General features: G+C 35.1%; 1 protein-coding gene across 1 annotated transcript in view; it reads right to left on the bottom strand.

Moving 5' to 3' along the window:
- ppk9 (pickpocket 9) overlaps positions 1–12260 on the bottom strand; it is a 37760-nt gene extending 25500 nt beyond the window's left edge. Inside the window, exon 1 of the mRNA XM_070107900.1 lies at positions 11467–12260. Coding sequence (XP_069964001.1) covers positions 11467–12260 — 794 coding nt within the window. The remainder of the gene's footprint in view (positions 1–11466) is intronic.
- Positions 12261–12463: the final 203 nt, after the last annotated feature.

Here is a 12463-nt window from a genome sequence, read left to right as displayed (position 1 = left end):
GTGCCATCCAGCAGATCAGCAGCCAAGTGCACTCAATAACCTTCCTACGTGATGGAAAATTACTTCTTCTAGTAAAAAGCAGTGAAATCGCATACAAATTCCTCAGAGTTAAAACTCTTGGAGACATATGTGATGTGTCTGTCACATTCCATCAATCCCTAAACCACGTGAAAGGCACAATTTATGCGCCGTTCCTTAATAATGTTCCTGAAGAGGAAATTATTAAAGAATTGAGCTTTCAAGGTGTCGTAGCAGCCTATAAATTCCAAAAAAAATAGAAGGAAAAGAACGTCCTACGGGAGTGTTGTTGCTAACTTTTAATCTTTATAACCTACCCAGTAAAATTGATATTGCCTGGTGTACAGTTTTAGTTCGACAATATATACCCCTCCCCATGCGCTGCAAATCATGTCAGCTTCTAGGGCATACAACAAAACATTGTAACCGTTCTCCACTTTGTGTAAATTGCCCAAACTCATCTATAAATTAAAATTAAATACACCTTTATACATACATACTATATTTACATCTGCTTCCCACTATATTTTTTTTTAATGACGTTTAAAGTTGTTCAATGGAACATGAACGGCTATATTAATAATTACCATGAGCTTGAATTGCTCATTAAAGAGAAAAATCCAGATGTTATCTGCATTCAAGAGACTTATATAGCTGTATCATCCAACAACAATTTTGTTTATCCCAAACAATACCTTGGGTATTTTGCTAATTTGCAAAATATACAAACAAACAAACAAGGTGTTGGAATAATCATAAAATGGGTAATTCCACACAAATTGATACACATAAACTCTACCTTGTCTACAATAGCTTTAAAAGTAAAACTTAATTCTACACTCTGTGTTGCAAATACATACATCCCTCCCTCACAAGATTTTAATGATGCTGAACTTATTAATTTATTCCTGCAACTACCTGAGCCTCTGTTGTGGACCGGCGACTTTAATGCCTGGAGCCGACTTTGGGGCTCACGCAACTCCAACAGAAGAGGACTTTTATTTGAAAACTTTGTCTCAAACCATAACCTAACCATATTAAATAATGATTCCCCAACCCACATTTGAACACACTCATCTTTAACAAATGTTGACATAACTCCTTCGCCTCCACAAATCTCTCCCAGAATGAAGTGGGAAGTCAGCTCTGACCTTCACGGTAGTGACCACTTCCCTATTTTAATCACTATTCAAGTCAACCTATACTCAATAAAATATAACCATTTTCCTAAGTTCAAAACAGATCTGGCTAACTGGGAGCTGTTCCAAAGAGAAATTAGAAACAATCTACCTAATTCATCAGCAAATAATATCCATCAAGAAACAGCAGTTCTTACGAAAACAATACGTTCGGCGGCAAATAAGTCGATTCCCCAAAGCAAGCCAAAGTTTTCCAATTACTCACCTATTTGGTGGAACAAAGATCTTCTAAGACTTCGCACTCACAAAAATGAGAGGTTGAAAATTTTCCGACGTGATATATCAAACGAAAATCTTATGGCCTATAAAAGGGCCAACTCCATTTTCAAAAAAGCGGCTAAAACAGCCAAAAGGAAAAGCCTCGAAATCTTCACCTCCAAAATTTCACCATCTTCCACTCCCAAAAAAATATGGTCGGATGTTAAACGGCTAACTGGAGTCCCTCCAACACCTATAACTGCCATGCAATGTAACAATACGTTACTGACGAGCCCCGAAGACATTGAAGCCACATTCGCCAATTTTTGGCTTAACCTTTCAGATGACAAAAGTTTTTCCGCGGAGTACATCTACGAAAAGCAGCACTGGCTCTCAACACCATATAATCCGACGAATCTTTCACGATCTGCGCAATATGTAGAAGACAAAATAACTTTTTGCGAATTAGAAGCCGCACTCAAGCATGCAAAAGGCAAAACTCTTGGTATCGATCGGATATCTTATCCTATGCTTTCTAATCTACCGTTACTAGCCAAACATAGGATACTTTCTCTCTATAACTCTATTTTCTCCAAGAGCACGTATCCGCATATTTGGCGCACAGCCACAGTGATTCCAATAGCCAAACCAAGTAAGCCTGTCAATTTACCCTCGTCATTCTGTCCCATTTCTTTACTGTCTTGTCTCACCAAAACGTTTGAAAAAATGTTGGCTAAAAGGTTGATGTGGTTTGTTACTAAAAAGAATCTTATCAAACATAACCAGGCGGGTGCCTTTAAAAACAAGCACAGCACAATGGACTCACTTATTCAACTCCAGCACTTTATTTCTGACTCTCTTTCTACAAAAAAACATGCCTCAATTTTAGCTACCGACTTCGAGAAAGCTTTCGACCGCGTGGGTGTTCATGCAGTTTTAAGCCAACTCGCGTCCTGGAAAATTGGTCTAAAAGCTTTCATGGCTCACCGACAATTTAGGGTACGCGTCAATAACGTCTTTTCAGATACACACCAACTCAAAAACGGTATATCTCAAGGCTCGCCCTTATCAGTAGTACTTTTTATTATTGCTTTTGACAAACTCACTGATATTTGTTTAAATATCAAGAGCGTCAAACTCACAATGGCCGATGATGCCATTGTTTATACTAACTTAAAAGATCCACAAGCGGTTAATGAGACCTTCCATAATGTAATATCAGAATTTAAAAAATGGGGCCTTAAATCAGGAGCATCCATCTCTATACCCAAATGCAAACTTCTTCATATTTGCAAAAAAGTTAAATGTAATTTTCCACAACTAGTCTTTGACAATACTATTATTCAGTCGGTATCCAATTTAAAAATTTTAGGTATATGGTTTGATAATAAGTTTACTTTTAAGCATCAACTTTTAAGTATATATCAAGCAAAAAATCATTCATACACTCCAATACTCTCATCAGTATTACAAAAGCCATAATACTCTCCAAGATCGACTATGGCTTACCTATCTTTGGCTGGTGCGCCAACAGAAACATCAAGCAACTTGAACCCATCTATCACGCCTCAATTCGCCGCAGTATTAACGCTTTCCCTACATCTCCTATAAAATGCATCCTAGGAGAGGCTGGGTTTCCGGCATTGCGACAAAGAGTATACGATACCACGATTCAACTCATTCCAAAAGTTTTACATTCTCCTAACTATTAACTTCATAGACTTTAATAGCTGCCTCTAGACACAAAAGAAATTTCCGGCTAAAGTCGACTCTTCGTCGATGCGTCAGATATTGTCAACTTTTGAAAATCAATATACCACCGAATTTTAATAAAACCAATACGCAACCTGATTGGCTTATTAGCCAATCCATGATAGATACATCACTTCACACCTTAAAAAAATCAAACACAAGTAACACAACGATTTCTGGAACTAGTTGACACTTACAAACAAAGAAACTTTACCCCAATTTACACAGACGGCTCCAAAGCAACAAATACTGCCTTTGCAGCCACCTCATCCAATGAAACTATTATAACAGGGGGTATTCTTACGCCTCACTCGTCTGTATTTACGGCCGAAACTTTTGCTATCTACAGAGCATTAGAGTACGCAATTCACCAAAAAGGTAAATTCGTCATTTGCTCAGATAGCCTCTACTGCTTGAACGCAGTAACAAACATACGTAACAGCTTAAACGTTATTGGAAAAATCCGACATCTATGCATTAAACATAAGCAAAAAGTTGCTTTGCTCTGGGTACCTGGCCACGTCGGAATTCCCGGCAATGAGCAAGCCGATAATGCAGCGAAATATTTCGAATCAGCGCCAACCTTTCAATATGAGCCCCAGGACCAAAATGATGTTAAGAAAATGCTTCAAGAACATAGTCGCAATAAAAGTCTTATGGAGTGGAGACGCTTTGAACACCGATACACAAATTTTAATCCTGCTCGGAACAAAGTCATTTACCCCATCAGCATCAGTCGCCTACAATCAACCATCTTCACACGCCTAAGGTGAGGTCATACTCAGTTAACACATCAACACATTCTCATCGGCAGGCAGCCACCAAATTGCCCTTTCTGCGGGAACAACTTGTCCATCGATCACATTTTCAACAATTGTTTGGCTTTAGAGAGTATTAGGAATAATCACTTTATCACTGATCAGTATCATAAATTATTAACTACACCATCTCATGATAATATTACAAATATTTATAATTTTCTAGTAGAATGTAATTTGCAAAATAGAATATAAGTTTTACTTTAGCTTTTTCTTTATATATTAACATTCGGAGCCGATGGCCACCGTTGCTTGTGCTCCTCTATGTAATTAGGTCTAATATGTAATAATGTATATTATTCCTAATAAATAATAATAATAATATATACTGTGAGGTGGTGATGATCAAAAAAGGTTACTATGGAGCCACACATCAATACGATTGTTCTGTGTTTTCTTTACATTATTACACTTTATATACATATTCAAATTTCGACGAATATTATAAATATTTACAAACATACCTGGTTGTTCGACTCATTTGGTTTAGGTAGAAAGTTTGTTTATTGCAAAGTGAATAACACTGAGAAAATTCGGGTTTTTCAATAATTTATGATATATTTTTCTAGTATCTGTTTTCATATAAAAACTAACTTGAATTTGTTTCATACAATATTTATTGATATCTATTTGTTTTTCCGCAACACATTTCATTGCTTTTGTCACTCTTGACGATTTATTTATTTATTTGCCTGTCAATATGAATGTGCATGCATTAAGTGTTGTGCCAGTAGGCCTAAGTAAATAAATAAACAAATGGGTCAATAAATACGAATGGAAATAAGTCATGCACACATATTTATTAAAAAAAGTGTATATGTACAAATATAAGTATGTAACCACTTGGTGCATACATACATATATTCATATGTTTAAAATCTGGCTGATTTTAAAAACACACATGAAATTTGTTTAAAGAGTTGGAAAGTTCTGCTTACTGAAATAATTAACTTTAATGTGTAAGCAGCTTCAAAATATGTGCTTTAAATTAAAGGTAGAAATTTTGAAATTTAAAGTAATAAGGGTAATAATAAAATATAATTCCGCTCCAGTTATTAATAAGAACTGAGACTGATAAATTTTTCAGTTTCGTTAATCTGTTCATTACCTTTACTACCTTTACCTTAACCCAAAACTTTCAATTACTAATTTTACAAATATAAATATCTTTAACTAACTACTAACGAATAGAATTTACGCTCTACTAGTAATGAATTCTGAATCACCATATCACATATTTTCGAAAGGCATTTCTTTGAAAATTTTATAAGCCTAAACTTTATTATTTTCTTTAAAGTATGATTTTATAAACGTAATTCTTTTTGTGCCCAATTAGTGGATTTAGTTACACTTGTCATGAATCCTGATAAACAAAGTAAAGTTCCCTTAATTCCCTTTTCATTTTTCTATTCTTTTACATTTACCCCATGTGCCAAGGAAGTCTTTCCCTAAAAATTCTTTGTTTGTAATCCTTTAGGGTTTTAAAATGAGCATTATTTACTTTCCAAAACTTTACAGCACATTTTTGCAAATCGAAAGCAAAATTTCCGTTTTTGCTTTAAATATTAATAGTCTTGCAACACTTAAAACTTATCAAGAAGATATTGAGTTATAAACATACCTATGTATATAAATGATCAGGATGACGAGACGAGTTGAGTTCTGGATGACTATCTGCTCATCCGTCTGTCCGTGCAAACGTTATCTTCAGTAAAAATATTATAATAAAACTTGCTAGACTCCATTCGCCCTTTGAGAAGGTTAGTATTGAAGATGCAGATGATACGCCCACAAAAGGCCGTTAATCGAAATCTTTGAAGTGCTATAACTACGACGAAAATTAAGAGACTAAAATGTAAATTTACTGATTATCGAAGTATGGAAAGGGTTTTAAATTCGAGATGCGATCAATGCCCTTAGCCCTCTTATACCTAATAGAAAGACTTTCAAACTTCCGGCTGACTTTATACCGCATGCATCGGTCAATATGTGAGTTATACATACGAAATTATTATAAAGTGTTTTTCTATTAAAAATGTATCGTTGGGCATAAGGTATTTTCCAAGCTTTGATCCTGTTAAGTTGCAAAAGTACGAAATGTTCGGATACACCCCAACGTAGCCATTCCTAACCTGTTCGGTCAGTTATATGGCAGCTATATGCTATAGTAGTCCGCTCTGAACAATTGGTTAGAAGATTGTAGCGATGTCTTGGTTAATAATTTATGGCAAATTTCATGAAGATAAAAATGAAAAAGTTTTCCATATATGGTAAGTACTTAATTCCGATCGTTCAGTTTGTATGGCAGCAATAGTTGTTCGATATCAACGGTTCCGACATGTAAAAAGCTTCCTGGTGAGAAAAGGATGTGTGCAAAATTTTAGATCGATAGCTTAAAAACTGAGGGCCTAGTTTGTATATATACAGACAGACGGACAGACAGACAGTCTATATCAACTCAGCTCATCATGCTGATCATTTATGTATATATTTTATAGGGTCCCCGACGTTTCCTTTTGGGTGTTACAAACTTCGTGGCAAACTTAATATACCCAGGGTATAAAAAAAAACGAACTGAAAATTTACAACTTGTTGGGAAAGTCGAAAATTTAACAAATTGAGTATCGCATCTGAGGTATTTTCAATAGCAATTTTTAATGTTTACGCTTTTTATTTTGTTTAATATTTTTAAATAAAATATAATGATTTTATCTAAAGCAACAACAAAGAAACAAAGTTTTCTTAAAAACTTAAAATTCTCATTTCTGCCTTGTCGGAATCCTCTTCTTTCTATAGAATATGACAAATGTAAATACATCACTTCTGATATGAAATTTGCACTTCATAATAGTTCATCAGGTATTATAGCATTGTGGGAACCACATCCTTCAGCAAACAACTCACAATGTGCAAACATACAAACCAACACAACAATGCAATCTAATGTAATATTCTTATATGTATTTACTAATGACTCGGCACACCAACAATCACATTTGCTATCCATACATATATCCTTACTATAGGCAGATAGTAAGGATATTTGCTCAGAAGATCGAGTGCTTCGAAAATCCAAAGAAAGAACAAATAAGAACATTTTATTAGGAGAAAAATTTGTCAATAACCATACGTATTTCTATGACTGTTTAACACACAACCATGTGCATACTGTATACCTAGCAGTGAACGGATGCTTTTTGCAACTTCTACAGTACACATGGTAAGTTTGAATACAATATACGCCTTGTCAACAAAACAATTTTCTGCAACAATTTTGCTGTTTCGCTTGTCCTCTAGACTTTCTTATTTATTTCTTACTTATTGCATATTTTTTTCCAAGTTAATATATCTCGGTGGATCTGTAAAATAATGTATGGTATAATATACATATGTATAAGTGTAAGTGTGCTGGAGTTTTGTGGCACGACAGCCGAAAGCTTCAAGTTGTAGGACAACTTCCATGGTCACTGTCACTTTCTCACACTGAATGTCTCTTTAATGTCTTGACACTTTAATTTTACTGCTGCTTGACATGATTGCTTGTGTTCTTCTTCGAGTCGCACTAAATTGTTGTAGCAAAGTTTCTCTCAAAAGTCATCTACTCAAAATTTTTTCTCAATTCGCTGGCATTTTGGTTGGCAAATTGAAATTACAAACAAATAAAATAGTTTGCGAAAAGTTTTATTCACGCTTAAAGCGTTAAGCATTTCATTGTCCGAGTTTCAAACATACTCGTACATATGTATATGGAATGTATTATTTGTACATACATATTTACATACATTTATAAACTGAGACGTACATTATATTCAGAATTTTTTGTAGAATTGCAACACTAAGTAGTAGAAAGCTTTGAGGCAGTTTTTTTTGAGCTTTTGGCTAACAGTAATATGCATCTTGTAGTAATTAAGAAATAGCAAGCTTTCAGTAAGCTTAAATTTTTCTAATGACTAAACAAAGCTTTTGGTTGTTTCAGTTAGCGAAGTAGCTTCGACTTTAACGATCAATACAACACTCGTTTTTACATTACTTTTTATGCAAAAAACGTTCTTGGACAATTATTATAGGGAGCTTTTAAATCCGTATCACTCCAAGAGCTGACCAAATCTTACCGATAAAAGTTTCGCTGAGATTCTTGTTGCCTTTAACAAATATATCCTACATAAAAATTTAAATTTACTGACCTTATAAATTAAAGATTTCGTCTAAAATTTTTAAACCTAAGCTTTGTTAGATTCAATTAATGTTCTCGAAGGTCCCATACGAAGTCGAAAACTCCAGAAGGTACAGAAATCTTTTATTATCGGCTCTATTTGCTACACAGTCCTAAAGCCCTAGAGTAAGCACCAACAGAAATTTAATAAAAATCACCTAAAATTATGAAGAAAATTATAACTAGCCACTTTTGGTTTCGTTTATACAAGGATATAACCAAGTACAAGTATATAACCTCCAATTATCTCACGATGTTCTGTTGTATAATTACGTTTGGTTTGTTGAGATGAGAGTATTAATTGGTTGGATATAAATCTGGGTTGTTTCGGTTTTGGAAGGATGGTATTTGGAGAAAAAGCAGACAGTCTAGGAGCGATCAAAAAGAAGAGATGTCGATTTGGAGAAAATATATGCTTGATATTAAGAATAATACTCTCAGCTAGAGAATATTGCCGCAATTGCAGCTTTTCGGTAAATTAAATTAGTTTTGAAAGAATTAAAGCATTTTGAGATCGTTAAGGGACTTTATTAAAATTTTGAGTATAAAATTAACAAAAGGATGACAATGTTGTAAAACATTATTTCAAAAAGAGTGTGGGAGAGAGCGATATCAAGCAGCATTTGTAGTTGGAAAGTGAATACTATTTATGAAATAAGATATATTTTTAACTAAATATTTGTAAATAAGTTTATAGACACGTAATTAAAAACAACAGTTTGGCATGTTACAAAATTAAGCCATATTAATTCAGAGCAATACAGAGTAAACCAACAACTCAACCATTTCAGGTTAGTTAATTACATGAGAGAAATTCCTAGCATGTGTTATATTATATTATATGCATGTAGTACAGAACAATATGTTTACTTCAGATCCCAGCAAATGGGTAGCAATGAAGCAATAAAGGGGTAAGTTATGGGTGATCGTTGTGGTAAGGGCTTTAGTAGTAGTTACCACATAAAGCTTGTAGGATTTCGAAGCGAAGAGTTGTTTACATATTTACTTGCTCAAATGCTAGGCGTTTTTTTGCAACGCGTGCTACACACGCATTTTCTGTCAGATTATTCCTCATACTACATGCTATAAATTTTTGGTTACAAATTCCTTAAAACATAAGCCAAATATTCGAAAAAGGGTAGCGAGGCAGAAAAACAATGTGGCAAGGAAATAATTTATATGCGGGTGCTATTGTAAAAACATATGCAATGTAATATATGACAGTGTGGCACATTTAGATTGTATGTTTAATAATAGGAGCTTATGTGGAGCTCTAAATTCTATGACGTGTGTACTTAGTAAATGGCTCAAGCCTACCTGGAAGTTTTGTGCTAAAGAGAATGCTTGGCCTAACAGCTTAACGTTTTAAATGTATAAATAAATATTTCATTTACATACTTAACCCTTTTTGATTAATCAACAATATGCCACGAGCAACTGCATGGCCCTTAATGATAATGCTTGTAAAAGCTAAATTACAAAATGTCGAATAGAACTATTAAATACAGGTGAATGCGTCACTTAAACTATTTCTCAAATTACGGACACACAAAGTTACAGTAATTCTTTGCAATGGACAGTTTCGTGCGTAAAAATAGCAGTGTTTATCTCAATTCTGTTCAATGAAATTTCAGTAAGAATATTTTGCGGTGAATGACTTTTAACTACCATGTGAGGAAGAATGTTTCGGTTGAGGATATTGAAGAGAACAAAAACCAGAAATCCTCAGTACACTATAAGATCTGATGGTTTTAGAGTCGATCTAAGAAAAAATGTCTTAATGATAACAACATAAACAAAGAATATTCTCCGAAGATTTTGCCGGTGTATGAAAGTATATATCATCATACACCGTCAAGAAAGCACTCTTGCATTACTTTAAATTTTAAGCAGTGCTATCTTCTTTTGCTCAACTCTATGTGTAAGGGCCAAAATTGTGACAACATACTCGTATATTATGCTTCCAAGCTGGTTAAGTGTACTCAAATAAATACCAGTTATCTTATTAGTGGTAAGATGATACTAAATAGCATTCTGTATGTTTATCCTTCAGCGATATTTTTCGTAAGTAAATTGCAAGCCAGAAAAGCTTAACCCCCTAAATGTATGCTTCTTCAGTCAATCCTTGAGTGGAGTTAACATTTCTACTATATTTCGTGCATAAAATTGCATACACACGAAATGTAAGCAAACATCGCATGTGAGAGTCAGTATATAAAAGTATTTTGATTTTTTTTTCGCTTTGATCCTTTTTTCTGCGTGCGTGCCGAGTTTGGCAATAAATCCTTAAAACTGACAAGACATGACAAACAGGATTACAGCGAGCGCATGAGATTAAACACGCCGCCTACCTAGCAAAGCAGATGTATACCTATTGCACATATCTGTGTAGACCCATGTATGTCCAGCGCTTGTGGAAATTAGATACTTTAGATACATCCACATATGTACATAAGTAGGATAACTTACAGAAAGCAAAGTGGCAAGTCTAAGCGAGAGGCACGAAAACTATTGTGTGGCAGTATAGGTTTGGTCCACAGCGGATATAATTATTTGGCGTTTAAAGGTTATTGTATGTATTATAAATAAATTTGCAATATATTGTAATATTTTTCAAGATTCTACCGAAAATACAAAAGGCCTTTTTTCTGGGTGTATTACGATTTCTGTGCATATTTATACCCTGAACAGGGTATATTAAGTTTGCCACAATGTTTGTAACACCCAAAAGCAAACGTCAGAGACCCTATAAAGTATGAACCATATACAGTAGCCCGCCAACTAATTAGAAACATGGTAAATATATATAAAATATATATATATTGGTGGGGTACTGTATATGTATATATATGTTCAGCGTGACGAGCTGAATCGATTTAGCCATGCGTGCTAGTCCCTCAGTTTTTCGGTTCAAGTTCAGGTCCAAGTTCAGGTTCGGTGCAACTGAAGTGTTTCTTGTTTTTATATACCGCGAAATTTTTTTTATATTATTTTATCATAATAATAACATAGATTATATACTTTTTTTACTCCTTTTTTTTTGTATAATTTAAATATTTTTAACTGTTTCATATGCTTTCAGTAGCATATGCGCATGGGAAGGGTGCATGTCCGAAACACTTTGATGAGGCACGAGCACAACCTGAATCAATTACGATAACACTCAAAAGAGTGCCATCCCATTTAGCATGCGTTTAGTTCTAGCATGACATCCTGCAAACATATAATCAAACAATACAACTTACCCATCCTCCCCCCGTTCACTTACCGCTCCACTATACTCAGCCCGATTTTAGCCAAATAGATAAAGCCATGTATAGAAGAGCCCTGCAGAAATTCAAAAATGAATTCACGTCCTTTAAGAAAAATACCCAACTTCGCTGCCTGCGCCTTCTCTTCCGCCCGCGAAAGCCGCTTTAATGGCGCCACCCATTGACGTGGTCGGCGTATGCGTCGTATACTAAAAGCCGTTGAGTGTGACTTAGCTGTTGGTATTAATTGCTGCTGTTGTTTTTGCTTTTGTTGGAGTGTCTCCACGTCCATTTCCAAATCACTTGCATAGAAAGTGCCTGGCTCCACTTGTGGCACTTGTGTGGACGTAACGGCTTTTTGTGACCGTATATCATCAGGATACTGCAATTTCGTATAGTGTGGCAGCTTTTGACCTGAGTTGGGCGTAACAAATGCAGGCTGCTTCGTTTGTTCACTTGCAATGTCCATAGATTGCCGCCATGGCTGACGATCACCCTGCCCTGCTGTCGCTTTCATTGCCTTTGGTTTCAGCAATCCAAATGGGTCGCGTTCAACTGGTACATATTGCTGTTGTTGTGGTAGATGCTCTTGTTCATTGGTCAGCAGTGAAGCTGCTGGGTTGGTCAGCAAGCTAGTGATTGTGCTAGTGCCCCGGCTGGAAGAATCTTCATCTGATTGCATGTAACTCGCATAGCGGTTGTTGCCATATAGATTACCGTAATAGTTTGGAATATCATTCGTGTTGCTGTTGGTATTGTTGCTGTTCCTTCTACTAATGCTGGCATGTATACTCCCCCGTGAATGAATCATAGCTGTAATTGCTGGTATAAAGTGCTTGCTCTGATTTACCTAATGTGAACGTGTTGAGGTATTGGAGAGTTCCCAAATTCGAAAGGTCTGAAAAAAGAATTGTAAGTAAGTTTAATCAATTGTAATTTCTATTTACCGATGTTTACAGTTACTCCGTTAATAGTTTCATAATAGCGCTTTGAAGTAGAAAACTGGTAAAAATT

Source organism: Bactrocera oleae, chromosome 4 (genome assembly GCF_042242935.1).
Source record: "Bactrocera oleae isolate idBacOlea1 chromosome 4, idBacOlea1, whole genome shotgun sequence".
Taxonomy (NCBI): domain Eukaryota; kingdom Metazoa; phylum Arthropoda; class Insecta; order Diptera; family Tephritidae; genus Bactrocera; species Bactrocera oleae.
This window is presented reverse-complemented; position numbering and strand designations above follow the sequence as displayed.